This window comes from Thunnus albacares, chromosome 7 (assembly GCF_914725855.1).
Source record: "Thunnus albacares chromosome 7, fThuAlb1.1, whole genome shotgun sequence".
NCBI classification, from domain to species: domain Eukaryota; kingdom Metazoa; phylum Chordata; class Actinopteri; order Scombriformes; family Scombridae; genus Thunnus; species Thunnus albacares.
In genome coordinates this window covers 15832759-15851776 of record NC_058112.1, presented here as the reverse complement: position 1 = coordinate 15851776, position 19018 = coordinate 15832759, and the positions used below count along the sequence as shown (strand labels likewise).

The following is a 19018-nucleotide window of genomic DNA, read 5'->3' as shown; positions in this document are numbered from 1 at the left end:
GATTGGGCCATGAGTTGCTGCCAGCCAGCCAGCCAGCCAGCCAAGTGCGCTACTGTTGAGCTACTGTTGTGTGTCTGTGGATCTGCTTTAGTATTGCCTCCAGTGTTTCCCCTATAAGTGTAACGAGAGCCCCCGGCAGGCCAAAAAGAACAATTTTTAATGCCAAAAATAACGCCAGATATCCATTCATTCGGAAATCAATAATCATTTGGGAGCCTCTGTGCAGCGCTGTTCCGAAACATGAGTCAACCTCTGTGTCATTACCTTGGAACCTCTTAACGCAAACCCCTACCCCCCACCACATCACGCTAGTTTCTCTCCTCTGCTCTGTGGCGGGGCTCAGCCCCTCCACACACAGAGCGGAGCAGAGGAGAGTCAGGTGAAGTGAAGATAACATTACTCAAGTTAACGACAACTACACTCGTTACAATACTGTTAGTGCAATAAAAGCTTTACGAGTAAAAAGCCAACAAGAGTAATTTATTGATGTTATCCGCCAAATGGCCAGACGTCGACTCCAAACATCCGAAATTAAGGCCAAAATATCTGTGTTTTTTAAACCAACCCGAATCTGGCGACAGTGGTGAGGTTGCTACAAGCTAGCATTACTTTGTTTGTAAAAAAATGTTCTCAGTGCCTCACTGGGAAATAAAAAATAAAATATGGGAAGTCTTTTAAAATATGACTCCACCAACTGTTTGTTTGAGCAACCCACCAACACACACAACCCCCCCCCCCCCCCGCAGCCCTGCACTGTCCTCCTCACTTGCACATCCCTATAATTCTTATGCTGTTAATTACCTGTGCTGCTGAGAAAGCACAGGCTAAATGTCTATTAGTACTAATGCTGTCTAAGCTAGCAGAGCTTTACTGTCTGATAGATGGCTCCATAGTGTAAGTGTGTGTGAATGTGTGTGTGTGTGTGTGTTTAGTGTGCCATATCACTTACTATATTACCTGTCATTCACCGCCTGTATCACAATAGGTATCTTCCAAAACATTATTACACATCCGTTAGGTATCTGCCATTTCGCAGATAAGCTGTATTGTCAGGATGTGAGGATATGTGTGGCAAGGGTAAGTAGTCACTTGAAGAGGGAACCAAACTTAATTATAGCATCCAGTGCAGCCCATGTATTCATAACAATATAGAGGCAAGAAAGTCTAACTGCCTAACCTTACAGGATTCTTTCTCTTCTTTTTCGTTTTCATCAAACACTTTTTATGTTTGGTAGTGTACCTGCCACTTGTTTTATCTCTGCTTCATCTTTCCAACTGTTCATTGTATGTGTCCACGTGCCCCTGTCCCTTGCTCAGTGTTTGTTCTGCTGCGGTGGCATAAATGTTGTTTAATTGATATTGTTGCCAAGGCAGTTGACTGCTGTGTGGTAATGAGAGACCACCATTGTATATGTCTCACACTGAACCTAAACATTTATTACTGCTAATACCATAAAGATAGCCTGACTCCAGACCTAAAATTTCCACATCTGAAATATTTTGAGCACTTCAAAGAGGCTTTGTGTTGCTCTTGTGAATAACTGCTGTCCCTGTTTAGAGACACAACAGAGCCAGTGTGGATGGAACTACCAATTTTTGTCAGAGTCACGCATATCAGGACTTAAACAAAGTCCTTATTTTTTCTCTCTTTAGATCTCTGGTCTAAATCTTTGCACATGTTATTTTAGACTTAACTTAGCCATAGAAAGAATACAGATTTAGCATATTCACAATCTCATTCTTGGCTAAGATAGGGGTGAGATTATTGTTTGTAGACACATGAAAATAAATGCAACCTTTTCTTTTTTCACTGCAAATATCTGAAAGGTTTGTTTTAATGGTAACCTTAATATTCCTTAACATATTAGCATGTGAGTCTCGTAGACAATTCAACAATACAGTAGGATTGGGATGTCAAAAGGACAAAGACAGAATCAGCTATTACAGTAGTCCAGTTCTCTATTTAATGTCATCCTCATATATAAATCTGATGCACCAGGCACATATCAGCCTATATGTTAGCTTCTCCCCAAGCTCTCTCTATCGCTTCCATTCTCTCCAGAGCCTTTCTGTGTAGCAAAAATCACTGTAGGCGTCGCTCTTACATGAGATCTAGGTCATTGGAGATGTGTGCATGTGTGTGTGTGTGTGCGTGTATATATGCATGACATCATCACCTTCTCTTTAAATAGCTCTCAGTAGCTTCTGTCACTGAAGTTGTAGCTGTGCAGTGAGTAGATAGTACGAGACCTTAGGGGGAGATAGATAAGAATGTGCACCCCATGGCACTATAGCTGTGACTTATGTGTGTGCGTGTGTGTGTTTGGTTGCACACAGTATGTTTTTCTCCTGTCCTCCTTTGTTTTATATGTTCACAGCTCAGATCATTTATTCCTCCTGCATGTTTGCGAGTGGGCTGCTTGCATGTTGTGATTTGAGCTTGTTTGTGCACATGTGCATGCATATTTGTGTGTATGTGTGTGATGAAACAGGGTTATGTAGGCAGTGAGGCACACCCATGGTTAACCTCAGGGTGGGGCGTGCTGTTGCTCAGGATGTCACAAACCAGCAGCATATGGCAGCAGTCCCCAACCTCTGCTCGGCTTTAAGATGCGTTGCATGCTTTGAGCGACGTGATGAATGGAGGTTGTCATCACATATAGCTTGGACAATATTCCACTGTATTAACTAGCTAGCAAGCTCTTGTGTTAGCTGCAGCCCTCTCCCTGCAATACAGTGGTTCAGCCCAGAGGCATGACTCTGCAGTAGAGGTGTGGGTCAGAGGCAGAAAGGAGAGTGGGAGGGAGGGGAAGGGCAGGGTACCTGCACTGTCAGCAACATCCACACACTCCATCCATCTTTTTCTCTCTCTCTCTCATTTATCTCCTCCTCTCTCACTCTTTTCCACTTTTCCCTTGTGTTTGTCAGAATGCTTAGTCATTGCAGTAAATCAATACCTGATAGAATACATTAACATGCAACACTACCACATGTACTTGTTCCACTGAAACTGCAGTGTGCATAAACTGCTAACATCACACACAAGGCAAGCTCTAACTGATAAATACAACCATAATGAGAACAGGACTAATATTTCTCTTTCTCTCTGCAGCCGAAGTTGATGGCTAAGGATTTACTGGACCTGGTAGCCTCTCACTTCAACCTCAAGGAGAAGGAGTACTTTGGAATTGCATACACAGACGAAACGTAAGTCATATTCAAATAGAATGAGAACTACAGTGTAATTGGTCATCCTTGTTTTGATACTCTATCAATATTTCTATTAATGTTGTTAAAGCAACATGTGGGACATATTATACTAGTCTATAAGCTGACAATAGGCCGTCCGTTTAAAAGTTCAGGTGCATCATGTTCATCATGCACCAGTAACCCGAAATAAAACACCACTAGAGTGAAGTGCATGTGCACATGTGCATATGTTTCTTAAGTTTTGTAAAAACACTGAATTTCTCAGTTGCTTTGCTTTTGGGGATGTAACAAATGGTAATGACACCATGGGAACATGACAGGTTAGCACAGTTGAGCAAAAGTTGTAGATGTAGAAGACAGAGGTGGCAAAATTTCAGTTGAAGTTTTAGCGTGATTTGTTGTAGCAGGTTTGGTTTCCATTTACCACTAAAAAGGCCAAATCACTTTCAATTTATTGCTGCTTTGGTTTTTGTAAGGTAGATATTGCTGTATTTCAAAGTGCACTGTCAGTAGTCAGTAGTTTTCAGTAGTTTTTTATTTCAACATTTCACAAATAGATATTTGTTAGTTGTATGTACCAACTTTTATTATGCTCCCAAGATCAAGTGATCCTTCCAGCACGAAGAAAGAAATCACAAAAAAAAAAAAAGTTAAAAAGACAAATACTATTTGTCAATACAATAGAAGCGCCTTACCCTTGAGGTAACATTGGCATGGTGCTGCACTATGTACAGAAGCATAATGAATTCTCCAATTGCCAGCACATGGTTTGAGTTTTAAATATTATTTCTGAAATTTAATAGATAAATGTGGCTGTTTGTTTTGGCCTGTTTTTCTGCCAAGGAAGTGATTTTTTATATGTGTGTTTTGTTTTTGTTTTGTGTATACTTATAAGGGATGAAATGGCTATTAGATTTAGATTTATTTCTATTCTTTCATTTCTCTTTATGTCACTTACAAATACAAAGGGATGATGTGTGTTGTGACGATGAGGTTTTGATTGTCTTGCTCTGGGCTTGCAAAAGATCATGAGTTTATGTCTGCCAGAAGGCTTCCTATGAGAACTGTGCTTGAAATGCAAAAACGACATTCAAATCAGTTTCATTGTGTTTGGTGACCTAGAAAGACAGAAGCATCACAGCATGATAGTCCAGGGCTGGTCATGCAAACATACAAATGATTTCCATACAGGCAAACATTGCCATGACCTTTGTGTCTCTCTTTTGTTTTATCTCATGCACCCACTGATGTCAAGCCTCTGCTCTGTGGCATTTACACGACTGTGACCCAAACTGTATCCAATTCCAGTATAGTAAGCCAACATCAGCTTTGCAGTCTTAGTCCCCCAGGGACTAATTCTATGATGTGTAGATTTGTTGTGTGTGCCTGGGGAGAGCAGACGCCTCAGCTCTGGCCGCTCAGTGGTCAAAGAGACTGTGGGGCGAAAAGAGGGAGAGAGATTGAGAGACAGAGACAGGAGGAGGGAGAGTTAGAGAAAGATGTTGCTCAGTTGCTCAGGAGACCATGCAGGGTTACCAGGGTTACAACCTGTCTATGCAGTTTTTCTCTCTGTTGGAGACGGAGAGAGAAAAGCGAGGTCAGGGGGAGAGAAGTGGGGAAAAAACAGGGGAATAAATGGTAACAGGAAAAGAAAAATGGGGAGGCATGTCATGAGGAGGCCACTAGCAGTGCTAAGGTTTTGGTGTATCATTGTTGGATTAGTGGTTTTCTGATTCATTGCTCAAACGTACCTTAATAGGAGTTTTGATTATTTGTCTGTTTTGTCTCATAAGGGGACATTTTAGTTGGCTGCAGCTGGACCGCAGGGTATTAGAACACGAGTTCCCCAAGAAGTCCGGTCCCATCGTCCTCTACTTCTGTGTCAGGTGAGTCTTTCAACTTAATCAACTTAATCACCACACTTGTACATATCATGGTCCCTGATTGAAGATGGTGTTTGAATGTGAACGTGTGAAAGAGTCCGTGTACGTGTTTGTGTATGCACATGCATTCATGTGGTAATAGGAAAAGATTAACTGGGTTAGGTATGACAGGCCCCTATGAAATTGTTTTGACCCCAGTATTTAACTCCTGCCATGGGGCCTCTCAGCCAATCATGAGCCTCATAGACCTCATCGGTATGCGCTGCATGCAAATCCCATCAAACAGCTCTGCAAGGACAACAGAGAGCTGTACTCCAAACAAGACGCAGAATGCTTTTCCATAAGGAGAGAAGTCTTACCATTTCTTCTCTACGACAAGGCTTTACATTTTTATATTGAGGCAATCTGACAAAAACTCTTGCAGACTCATTTGTAAAAGGTTCATTGGTCAATGCTATGCTAAACAGGGCAGAAAATATTGTGGTACTTGACTCAACCTATGATGAGGCAAGTGCTCTAGCAGTGTGCTCGTCTTTCTGTTGCTGTATTGAAAGCTTCTCTTCAGTTAAAAGCCACCCTACTATGACCTGTTGGGACAGGGTTATGAAATAATCCTACCATCCCACACTCCTCTCTCAGCCCTTTGTACTGCTCATACAATGGCCCCACTCATGTAGAAAATACTCCTGACTCACACACAGGATCTGAATTATGTGTGTATATGTGACAGAAATATGAAGTATGCATGTGAGTTTGTGTGTGTGTGTGTGTGTGTGTGTGTGTGTGTGTGTGTGTGTGTGTGTGTGTGTTTGTACGTACCTGAGAAGAGTTTGTGTAATCTTTTGTAGCCTCAAATGAAAATGCACAGCTCTCACCGTAAACTCGTGCAAGCAGGCATACACATGCACCCTCAGAGAGAGCCCAAGGGGGAAAGCCAAGGCTTTGTTTTGGGTTCGCTGGCGTGCTCTGTTCCCAACATACAGTATCTCAATGATGATGTCATATACACCCCAGAGACTGAGCCATGGTTAGCAACCTACATAGCAACATGACGCACATCAGCTCAGCGAAACAATGTCACTGAGTAGTCATTTCCAGGTTGACATTTACGACACGACTCAAGTAATGACACAATGACGCGACTGTATAGCAAAATTGTATTCTTAGCACATAGACCTATTGTTAACCATTTTTAGTGAACAATGGTATCATTGTACAGCATCAGTGATACTATCTTGTTGTCGTTATTACTGCTGTTTGGGCCATCTTCACTGTTTCAGCTGAATTAAATTGATAACAATCTCTTTACCTGAGGCCAGCTATAAAACCATATAAAACAATGTATGTGTATTTACTAAGGCTGCAACTGACGATTATTTTTTTATCGATTAATCTAACAATTCTTTTTTTCTATTGGGGGATTAAGCTAACCATTATTTTTTCTGTCTTCTGTTATTCTATCGATTATTTTCTGATTAGTCCTTTAATCCATTGGTTAACTTACCAATAAACAATAACCTTAACTTCTACCATTTATCTTTCAACCTTTTATTCAAGCATTTTCTCTTAAAAAATACTTTTTTACTAATAAAAAGTTCCCAACATGTAGGGTGTGCATACAGTTTATGGAAACAATCTTGCACACAGCTTTGCCTCTTCCTGAGACACAAAAAGACAATTAGTGACATGTTTCAACATGAAATATATGAATGAAGGAACCATTTCAAACTTTAACTTTTACCTAATGATACTATTCATCACAAAAGTTAAGATTTATGCAGACTAGGCAGTAATTAGGAAAGGTGTTGTTCACTATATTCTGCCATTAAGGTAGATAGTGTTGAGGATGATTTACTTCAATGGCTAGTGCTGATTGTAATCGGAAATGCACTTGTATTATTTATCTGCAAAAGGCTGCTTACACTGACTTACAGCATAACGTTAATGGAAATCTACGTTGTTTAGTTTTATAGGTGTCTGTCATAAACACAACAGATAAGGACACAACGACAGCTGCCAGATACTGGCTACCAACCAACAATCAGACAAAACTCACTGTAATAGTCCAAATACTTACGCTGCTGTCTCGTCATTTTGAGGTCGGAGAGCCCCAGGATGTTTTCTTTTGAGATGCTCGTGCACAGCAGTTGTGCTGCTGTGGTAGGCCATTTCAGTTTTACAAAGCGTGCAGAGCACCATTGTATTAGGTCTCTGTTTAAAGAGTTTCCAAACTTTTGACAATTGGATTCAGGCTTTTTTGGATAAAGTCTCATTTTTAGCATGCCTGGGAGCGGGAGCCGCCATAATTGGGGATGAATGTAAACAATGCGACGCGTTCCATGCAAATCAACATATTTACATAATCGATTGCATTGACGTATAGTTTCAGCCCTAGTATTTACATAGACTAATATGTGTTTGAGGATCTGGTGGTGGTGAACTTTGACACCATTTTGAGGTTTCATTCCCCCCTTTTCTCCTGCAGTTCTTTCCAATCTCCAACCTTAGTCTCTCCAAATGTCACACTGATGACCCCCCCCCCCCCCCCCCACCCACACACACACACACACACATACACACACACACACACACACACATACACAGACAAACATATATGCACACATACAGCACACATAGGCAGATTCAGGACTATAATGGAACAACAATCAGCCCAAATGTCAGGCCTGAATCCATTATCAATCTGAGCTTATTGTTTTCATTAGATGTTTTTGTGTGGGTGCGTGTGTGGGTGTGTGTGTCTGTGCAGGCGCATGCATGTCATGTTTTTGCATGCATATGTGGTGTTTGTGTGATGCATGTGTTCCCAATAAATGCTAGGCAGATGTCCACCTCCTGCTGATTCAGTGGGTGCCTTTTTGCATGATTGCTGCTGCGCTGGCAGTGTGTCTATGTCTCATCAAGACTATGACTTTAATTAAATGTTCACACTGAATATTGACTAGGCTCCTCTCATTCTCTCTTGCAGCTCAATGGGTAACACGATTTAAGCCCTCCAATATTGATCCTCTTACAATCCCTCACGTTCAATACCTACAGTATACATACTCACATGTGCGCAGATCGACACATGCATTCTGGTGTGTTCATAGGAACATGTGCTCATGTCACATTATACATGCTTGCAAGGATATATGAAGTCATATACAGATGGTTTTTAATTTGTATAGATGAGAGTGGGTGTTTCTGCACTATGCAAGTTTCTGCATATAAGGGGGTTTGAGGAAAGACTCATGAGAGCAGGTGCACTATATAGGATCTTTTTGATGTACATTCCTAACACAGAGGAGCTAACAATGAGTAGCTTCCAAGCGTACCATCGTAGCTTCCCTCTGGCTCTGCATGCATTCATGAGCTAAATTTAGACTGCATTATTATGTTAGTTCCCTGCTCACTGCTCTGCCAGAAGTGGGTTACTGTGCTTCTCTCTCCAGTATGTGAGTGTGTGTGTGTGTGTGTGTGTTAGTACTGTATGTGCATGTGGTATCACTACACACTGCTGATGATGCAGAGAGGCAGACAATGTGTGAAGTGCATCATGTGCACATTCAGTCCAAGTGTGTGTGTGTGTGTGTGTGTGTGTGTACTTGTATGCCTATCATTGTGAGAACCACTTTGAGTTTTAGACTTGGGAAGTGAGGTCATTTTTGGAAAATGAAGACATCTCGAGTGATCCTCACTTCCTAACACACCTTCAAAGGGCTGATTGAGGGATCAGACTTAGTTTTAGGGTCAAGGTTAGAATTGGGTTTAGGTTCAGTTTAGGGTAAGGCTTAGGGTTTGGCATTTAGTTGTGATGGTTAAGGTTAGGGTAAGAGACTAGGGAACGCACTATGTCAATGAATGTCCTCACTAAGATAGCTATACCTACTTGTGTGTGTGTGTGTGTATGTGTGTGTGTGTGTGTGTGTGTGTGTGTGTGTGCGCGCGCGCATGTGTATGTGTGCACATTCGGATTGTGGAATGTGCGCACACTCACAAACTAATGATGGATCTTTGCCAACCAGCCTGGAGAGACAGAGAGTTGTTTTAAGAGGAAGTGAAAGAATGTTGATATACAGGGTCAGCCTTTGGTATGGTGCGCCCCCCTCTGGTCATTTTGGTCATTACACAGTTTCTGTCATATGACATTTCCATAGTCTGCATGTGGTCTCTGTTCTCCTGCGTGTGTATTTTTTTCTGAAATAATATATTAGAAACCTCACATATCCTCTTTACAGGATTGAAGGTCAACTAATGTCTTTGTTACCGTTGCTCTTCTGTGTTTTCAGGTTCTACATAGAGAGTATATCCTACCTGAAGGACAATGCCACAATTGAGCTGTTTTTTCTTAATGCCAAGTCCATTATCTACAAGGTAAACGAAAATTTTATTACCATAAGGCATATTTCTGATAATGTTTTCTTAAGATCAGGAAAGGATGTATTTATTCTGGAATGCTTTACAGATTTGGGTGGTCTGAAACTGGCCTTAGAAAAATTCTGCTAAAGAAGTTGAAGGTGTCCAGTAGGTTTATTTCATGTTGGAATTATGTGGAGTACACAGCTGTATATTGATAGAAGCATGTCATTTCATTAGCTGCTGTTTTTGGTTCTAAATGAAAAGCCACCACAAGAGGTCCACTTGCACTTTGGTGCTCCACATTGATTTGGTGAAGCAGAAAATGTGAGCCATTTGCATCAGCTGTTACCCATCATGTTATGTACTCCACCACATTCCTGAAACTAGTGAATAATTTGACACATTTACTGCCATCTGTCAGTGTTGAAGCACATTGATTTCAGCTGTGTAAATGGCAGTTTTAATGCTGCCTCTAAATAGACACTGACCTAAAAAAGGTAAAAACACAAACTCACATGGAATAACATCTGACCAATTTGTGTTTTGTACAACTGGTGAATTTCTCGCTCAAAGAATGCCACCTTATATTTGATTTCATACAGAGCAGTCATAGAGATGAGCTTCCCAGTGTTTCCGGAGGCATCAGTCCTCTTGGATGCTAAGCACCTCCACTGGGGATTGGTTGCCTCACTCAAGGGCATTTGTATGTTTGTTTAAAGCGAGGGCAGACTCTATATTATTCAGTCAAATTGTTCACATTCTGCTGTTATGTAATCTTTGCTAACCCTCCAGCTAACGTATTTCTTTTCTATTTACCTGCCTGTGTACAGTTGAGTGACACCAGTGTCAAGCAGTTATCTGTGGTGTCCAGAAGGGGGCACACATGGCCTGATAAAAACAATTGGACAGAAACATCCCATATAGCAAATAGTGATAATTTCATATGAATTATACTTTATTTGTACACACAGAGGTGGTCAGTTTCATGAGGGCCCATTCTAGTAAATTTGAATGTAGTAATGTATAGTGTATCATCACAGTATCAAGTTTTGATTGGGTCAAAAGTTTATTGAATGCATGTTCACTTTGCAGCATCATAAACAGGTTTCTGTTTGCATGTATTATAAATGGATGCCCTTCTTCAATGATGTTGTTCAATAGAAAAGTACATGTGAGTACAGAAGGTCTCAGAAGAACATGCAAACCTAGTTGTACATTAATTGTAGTTCAAACCCAACATGCAAGCATCTGTCTTATTGTAATATCCATTTGCAAGACATTAAAACCTAAATTGTAGTGACTGTGTAACCAAGTAGTCAGGGAGAGATTGTCCCACAAACAGAAGGTTTCAGGTTTGTTCCCACCAGTTGCTCTGAAAAATGTGAGTAAAGAAACATCACATTCTAATATACATTTATTTATGGAAACATGCTGCACATGCACTGTAGGTACAACATAGCAGGTCAGGTTATATGCCAATCTCCTTTAGTCATTGTTTTGTTAAAGTAGTGAGAAACCTTTTCTGCTGTTCTGTGGGAACACATACAGTATAAAAACATGCAGTGTGTGACGATTAATATCCACACTGGGTGGTACAGCCATGGTGGGTTTGTTCTGTCTAGTGTTTCATCCTGGCTGTCTGATCTCCCAACCAATTAAGAGGTGGATTGTAAAGGGAACATTCCTGGCATACTTGACCCACTACTCACTGCCCACTAACCCTTATCCTTCTCCCCCTCATCGCCATGATGAATACACATGATCATTGCCCAACAGTGATTATTATGTTTTTAAAGAAGCAGACAACTTAATACATCCCACAATCTCTTGGAGTATAGAGACATTGAATCATCCATGCCTCCTTCCTTCCCTCCCTCTTTTTTCTCTCATTCCTCTACCTTTTCCCAATTCCCTTCGTCCTCAAGTTAGGAACATTGGGAAATGTTTTAGGTAATCAGTAACCAGAGCATCCATGCCTATTCTCAACCCCTAAATCCCCTCTCCCAACCCCCTTCTGTATGCTTTGCTAATCTCTGAACTCCATCCACATGTAGAGGTCATGAAATTAGAGAAGGGAGAGAGGAAAAACAGAGGGGGAGTGGTAGAGAGATGAAAGGACTTACCAACCTATCTTGGTGAAATGGATGACTATCAGAGGCACGTCCACTTTTACTCCCAACATCAGCACAGTGTGTGTGTGTTATTTACTTGAGGCCAGCCATAGGAGAATGTGTCATTCATACCCCATGTTCCCTTTTCTCTTTTCTCTTGCAGGAGCTTATTGAAGTGGACAGTGATGTTGTCTTCGAATTGGCTTCCTATATTCTACAAGTAAGATAAAGTGTTTTTGCATGTATCGGTTTGGGTGTGGATGTCTGTTTGGTTATCTGTTTTTCACTATATTTAGCACATGGATCCAAACACACTAGTTACTCCAGGGCTCTGAAATGAAACAGCTCTGAAACAGTTTGAAGTTTTCCTCCAAAATGTCTCCTCCAGCCTTTGATCCTAATTGACAGTGATTAAACTCACATTATCTACTGTAGTCATAATTGTCCATGATTAAACTCACATTATGTAATACAGCCATCAATCTGTCACTAATCTGCAATGGCGCTGGGAGTTTAAAATCCTAAAAACCTCAACTCTATTAGTTGGTAGCGAAAGTCTTGGCTACCAGCTAAGTTTTAGGTCTAGTCAGTCAGGACTAATATAACACAGAGCACTTCTCTCTTTATCTTTCTCTCCCTTTCTCAGAGTAGGTCAGTCCATTAACCGTGATGCTGCAAGGTCATGTTACACATAGACTGGGCTGAGTGGTTTGTCTGTATATATGTGTGTGAGCCCTCTGTGCAGGTGCAGATGTACAGTATCAGGTATCTGCTAGGTAGGCCTTCAGAGGTTTCGATCCAGATGGAGGTTTAATGTTTCTTTTGTTTAATTCTTTCTTTCGCAACACAACATAAACACATATTTTATATTCACTGCTCAGCGTTCACATATTCATCTATCCTTTCTTCTCTCTACTTTTCTGTCCCACAGGAGGCTAAAGGAGATTTCACCAGGTAAGCACACTAGTAACTTAATGATTGATATGTATGATTATATGTAATGAACATATAAAAAGGTAGATATTTTGAGCAAAATGAATGTGATAATGACACATATGATAAACGTCATCTCTAACTAAACTCACGGATTTAATGATTTTTGAGAAGAGGCGATATGTTGATTCAGAGGGGAGAGACACACACAGAGGGACAATAGAGATGATGTCAGTGGTCTGTCTGCTCTTCTGCTCCCCTGAGCACTGAGGCGCATCACTGAGAGCCTAATCCCCAGAACTGTGCTTGTTTCTGAGCTTGCTCTGCACCCCTCCCTCCTTCTTTTCTGCCACTCTTTCTCCATTTTGATTCGCTCATTTCAGTCTGTGCTGTTACTCATGAGAAAAGCATAAATCGCATGATTTGTGTTCCAATGTGATCAGAGACTGTGGGTTGGATGACAATCTTCCAATATAAGACAGACACTTAGTTGCGGCATGGCAGATTTCCTAAAACATTGCCAGAAAATCAGGGGAAATTTGCATTTAAAAAAAAAGCTCACCATCAAGTGTGAAGATATCTAATATTTAAAAAATGTTGGTTAAGTCCAGTTCAAAAATATCAGAATAGGTATCCCTGCAGCTATGGAGCTTTCCAAGTCAAGTACATGTTTCATGTGAGCTATGCCCCACATTTGGTTCTTCAGATGTACATCTGTTTGATGTTGGCCTAAATGTATGCCATACCTCATCCACTCATCCCTTTGTTGCAACACAGATAACAGACTACAGCAGCCACCACCTCTGACCTCATTTCCGCCAGTGAAAGGAGTAAATAAACACAATATCTTTCAGAGGGCTGGAATGTGACACACTCTGGAGACATTCCTTTCACCCTCCTCCCCCTTTCTTCACCCCTTCCTCCCACACACACACACACACACACCTCCCACCCTAAAAGCTCTAGAGACCCTGCCCTTGTAACCATACACTGTGCTCCCCTCTTCATACGAAGTTTTACTTTATCTCTCACTGCTGCTCCTCAAAAAAATATTCATTGCAATGATTAATTTAACTGCCATTTAACTCTTTAGATATATTTTTTGTCCTTTGTTAAATACAAATGAATCAAGAATGCCTTTGAAACACTGCGCTGGAAAGAAGATGATAATCTGTAATCATTTATAGCAATTAAAAAAAGAACATTTTAAGATTGAATTTGTGATTTAATGATTTCACAGCGCCATGGTGCACTCATCGTATTTCTTAAAGTTCAGCTCCCGTCCTCTCTTTGAACATGAACAATGCACGAGTTGCAGACATAACCACACGTTACCTAAAGAAGACTGGCTTGCTCGGATATGTTGATCAACCAAACCAGACAAACAGCTGTTTTCACACATTGGAGAACAGCCGGGTAGACTGAATGGGATCTCTTCCAGGGCTTTAGCTCATAGGTTGTCATGTTTCCAGGGCTTTCCCCAATCCTCTGGGGCCTTGGCAGAGGCTGGACAGAGGCTAGGGGATTAGGATGAGGTATTAAGACCTTTTGCCACTGGAGGTCTGAAAACGGAATTTCTCTGGCTCCCTGCATGGTTCCCTGTCTCATTTACTCTGTCTTTGTCTGTATCTTTTCCTTTTCCATCTCTGTTATTTTTATCTTTTATCTCTCTTTGTTCATATTTTGGATTTTTGTTTCTCTCTCTCTTTTTCCTGTCTCCAACTATCAGTGTTTCTGCATGTTCATTGTTAGCACTCTGAAATGTAGAGCATTTAGGACATCAGCTTTCATTCCTCTCTCGATTAAATATAGTTCCTCCTTTCCTTCCTTTTTCTAAACTTAACATTCAATTTCCAAGACAGTTATGGGAAAATTTCAGTTTTGCTGTAACACAATATTTCAAGGGTTCCTCTGTCTACAGTTCAGTGGTATTGCTTAGACAGTTGTTGAATGAAACTGTTAGGCTTATACATGAGAATGACGGTTCTTGCAAACATGGTTTTGATCATGTCTTTGTGGTCTTTCCCTCCCAGTAATGATGCAACCAGGTCTGACCTGAAAAAACTGCCTGCTCTGCCCACCCAGGCCCTAAAGGAGCACCCATCACTGGCCTACTGGTGAGACACTAACCAGACAAACGCCAGAACACTGCACAGACTCTCCTCTTCTTCTTTTCCCGAGTTTCTAGTCTTTCTCTCATTTTGTGATTTGCACTCTCCTACAGTGAAGACCGGGTCATAGAGCATTACAAGAAGCTCAGTGGGCAGTCCAGAGGGCAAGCTATTGTAAAGTAAGTGTTAGTGTCTCTGGTAATGTTTGTCCACTCTTTGGATGGCTGTGTTCTCTGTAACCATTAAATGTGTGTCTTTCTGTTCCTCACAGTTATATGAGCATTGTGGAGTCTCTGCCCACATATGGAGTACATTATTATGCTGTAAAGGTACAGTTTTATTACTCTGCCTTTTTCTTTTCACACACATGCACCACATGCATTTCTGGACCTGCAAGCAGGCAGTTTGGGATTTGGAGATATAGTGGAGCTTAAAGCTATTTGTACTTGTCTTTCTGTCTGTGTCTTTGCCGCTCTTTCTTTCTCTCCTTCTCTCTCTGTCAATCTCATCCACATGCACAACTTTTCCTGAGGTGTTTGTTGTTGTTTGTTTTAGGACAAGCAGGGGATTCCGTGGTGGCTCGGCCTGAGCTATAAAGGTATCTTCCAGTATGACCACCAGGACAAAGTCAAGCCCAGAAAGGTGAGATAATGCTCTCTCTGATCTCTCCGCACCACAAACTAAATTGTCCTCTGCACAGCCTACAGTCCCTCTTTCAATAGAGCTAGATATGTGAAGTCAATAAAAAAAAAACCCGCAATTGGTATAATTTCCAAAATTGCAAAAGGTTGTGATTTTTTCACTCCCCTCTTAACACACTATTCTTCTTTAGTGTACTATTTATGACCTCAAAGATTTTTTTTCATTTTCATTCTTTTACCCTCTTTGAAGAAGAGTTGAATATAAATGTGTTGCTTTATAAGGAAATGTTTCTCTATCTTTTTGTATCTGTTTTCATTGTCACCACTGTCCATTTTTTCCATTCAGTGAGTCAGATTATTGTGTTTGGGAAGAACAATGATACAATACTACTGTCTGGAGACGTTCAGTCTTGGAATGTTTTGCATCCTGTCCTGCTTTTTTGTTCAGTTTCTCTGTGAACCCCCTCCTCCCCCCCAATCAGTGGATCCAGCAGGTTACCTGTGAAAGCCTTTCTTACCTCACCTCTGACCTCCTCATCATGTTTAGGGCCTTGATCTCTGGCATTCAGCCTTGTCTCACATGGCGTTAATGGGGTTAACAGCATCCTTGCATACTGACTGACCACTAAGACACTCATACGGTATTCTGGTGCTCATAAACGCACACACACACTAACAAATGCACACACCCACACACAGGAACTCTGAACTCACCATCCTGATGAATACTTCCTGTCTGCCACAGCTTTCCTGTTTGCCACTAATCTTGTGGTCTGTGTGTGTGTGTGTGTGTGTGCGTGTGTGTATGTGTGTGTGCGTCTTAATTCATGCATTCCAGTCTAAATGACTGTCACCACCATCACTAATCTTGTGGTTGCCCAGGTGTTACATTACCAAACAACAAAAGACCAAGCAGAAAACTGTAAAAGGTTACAAATCATGTTGTTGTTGTTTTGTTTTTTTACTACATACGATGTATACATGTTGGTTGACATAATGACAGATAACAATTCATAGCTTTTTCTGAGGTAAATGCCACAAGGAATGAGAAGGGCTTTTACAAAGAGACGGAGGGAAGAAACAGTTGATAGCATTCCTACACAAACGACTTATCAAGCATTCAACCGCGATAGCAGCAGTCGCTGTGAGTCATTGGTCCGTTAAGCTTCAGTACTGACCCCCTCACTTTCTTCCAATCTCTCCCTCTCTCACTTCCTATTTCTTGCTCTATCGCCGTCTTTCTCCCTCACACCCCCCTCCTATATGCAAACACACACAGACACACACAGCACAAGTGGCAAAAGAATTAGACTCGGCCTCCTCACCACGCAAATGTCATTGTAGTCTTAGGAGCTTGAGATTCGTGGACTGCATGTCTTGTTAGTGCAACGTCACAAGAATGACTAAATCAACACAGTTATTCAGTTTTTCAGTAAAAACGCAGACAAAAGAGAGCGTGCAGATGTTATATTAGTAATGCAGGTCATCTTTATTTCAACAAACTGGAGGAAGTGCAGTTGATTAGTCAATCAGCCAGCCAGTCCAGTACCAGTAACCACTGACTCACACTGTAATCACTAGTTTGTTGCTGCTTAAGTTTACAGAACTGTGACTGAGTGAGTTGGTGGAAGAACACTGATTTTGAGACATTTTGGGCCAATAACCCTCTTTTGTTACAGTAAAAATTGTTAATGTTTTAAATATAAACATTATTATTCATTAATAATTAAATACTAAGTGGCTTCAAGTTGTGCTGTATAATAGGCATGTGTGTATTGAAAGCAGTTGTGTTTAATTAGTTAGTCTTTTTACGAGGGGAGATCCCGTTGTCTCTTAATGCAGACCATCTACCGCAACCTGCATGTTTATTTGGGGATGTTAAAATACTTTTCCCCCTTTGCTCACCGCAGACCACATGCAGATTCACTTACGGCACACACAACCCGGGGTTTACAACTGAACCACACACCATACTAGTGCCTCGTTAGTCTGTTCTGACTCATTTAGACAGAGATTATAGGTTCTGTGTGTGGATTGACTACCTCACTGACTGCCTTAAGGCTAACATAGAAACGCCTCTGTCAACACTGTGAAAAAGAAGGGTCAGTCAAACACAACAAACTATGATGATAATTTAATGTCATCTCATGTGCATTTCACTGCATATGAATACATTTTTCTGCAGTGGAACAAGAGTACACACCCACTTACTGTAGTCAGCTTCTGTCTGTGTTTCATTTAGCGCAAATAGGCATATACAGCCCAGTCTGATTAGTCTTTCCAGAATTGTCATCCCTCCAAAACACCACAACCAAAACACAAACAACAGGAAGTGCCCCCAGAGTGTGTCTGCATCTCCATGACAACGGATGGATGTAGGGTTGCACACCAGAACCCCACCCACACGGATGAAATAATAGTCTTTTAGACTCCTAGGTCCAATTCTTGAAAGGAATAATACCTGGCCTCTGTACAGTTAGAGCAGCCTATGCTATTTAAACTTTCTATTCTTCCTGTAATCTCCAGGGAGTCCGCTACACTGAAGAAAGGCCTTTACACTCTATCAGATCTGACCTTTTCATCTGAAATGGATGTGAGCTCGGGTGTACAGACATTATTATGTGACAGACGCGGGTCTGTGCACATGAGCACCCAGTCACTTCCTCTGCTTGTGTGTGATTGTGCCATTGTTGAGTGTTTTACGGTCAAAAGGGAGAGGAATTATAGCAGATGCACGCATACATGCACAACCCTCAGCCCAATAACCGAAGCACCCTGTGGCTTTGAAAGACTTCCTAAGAAAGAATCTGTCAGCATGTTTTCATGAGATATTCCTGCTATTCAGAGTCTGTCACAAAGACTACAAAGGTTTGATTAATACAATGGGGTTATGTAACTGGAGCACATTTTGAAATTACGACTAAAATGTCTAATTTTAAACTTGAGAGCAACTTCGTTACACCTTGTTGACTACTGTTTGCACGCGTACAACTTAAACTCAAACATCAAAGTCTACTTTCAGAATTGCAGCAGCTCTGTCCCGCTGATGCCGAGGACAGCTTTAGTGGTCTCGTGCCTGAACACAGTTACAAACACCTCTCTTATCTCCACAGCTCTGGTCCATATGTAGCCAACACACACACACACACACACACACAGTCACTATCTACCCCGCCCGCTATATTTAGCACCATGCTACATTAGCACTTCACACTCCATTGAAAATGTACGGTACAGCAAGAGTTTTGATAAGAGTGCAAATTTTCTCTCCTCATGCTGGTACACATACACACACACACACACACACACACACACACACACACACATACAGTACATACATGCATACATTAGGCTGTGTTTACATCATTTTTCACCCCCTCTCCCCCTTTCCTCCCTCTCATCCCTCCGTCCATTGTTTTCCCAGGCTGTTAAAATTCCTGGGCTGTGACCTGTTCCTCCCTCTGCTCCCTTTCTCCTCTTTTCCTCCCTCATCCTGTCATAGATGGGTCTCCTACATTGTTCCTTTTCTCCTGATTGTTAGTTCTTGCTGCTTAGCTTTACTTTGCTCAATAGTAGTTGGTCAGAGGGTTGTGTACGTGTGTGCGTTTTCATGTCTGCTCCAGCTGATAGATGCAGGCCGTCTTGTGTTGCAGCTCTAAAATATAGCCCACACTCTACTCTTTCTGTAACAAGAAACAGACTCCGAGTTTTTGAATGTGTGTGTGTGTGTGTGTGTGTGTGTGTGTGTGTACACAGAGGTCTGGCTAAAC

The 19018-nt window shown here is 41.4% G+C and overlaps 1 protein-coding gene across 10 annotated transcripts in view; it reads left to right on the top strand.

Moving 5' to 3' along the window:
• The window catches only part of frmd4a (FERM domain containing 4A), a 101773-nt gene that overhangs the window by 67213 nt on the left and 15542 nt on the right, over positions 1–19018 (top strand). For all 10 annotated transcript variants that reach the window (XM_044355809.1, XM_044355804.1, XM_044355807.1 and 7 more), the window contains exons 3-11: positions 3113–3207; positions 5004–5096; positions 9383–9467; positions 11727–11783; positions 12495–12517; positions 14530–14613; positions 14721–14786; positions 14879–14936; positions 15163–15249. In XM_044355809.1, coding sequence (XP_044211744.1) covers positions 3113–3207; positions 5004–5096; positions 9383–9467; positions 11727–11783; positions 12495–12517; positions 14530–14613; positions 14721–14786; positions 14879–14936; positions 15163–15249 — 648 coding nt within the window. The remainder of the gene's footprint in view (positions 1–3112; positions 3208–5003; positions 5097–9382; positions 9468–11726; positions 11784–12494; positions 12518–14529; positions 14614–14720; positions 14787–14878; positions 14937–15162; positions 15250–19018) is intronic.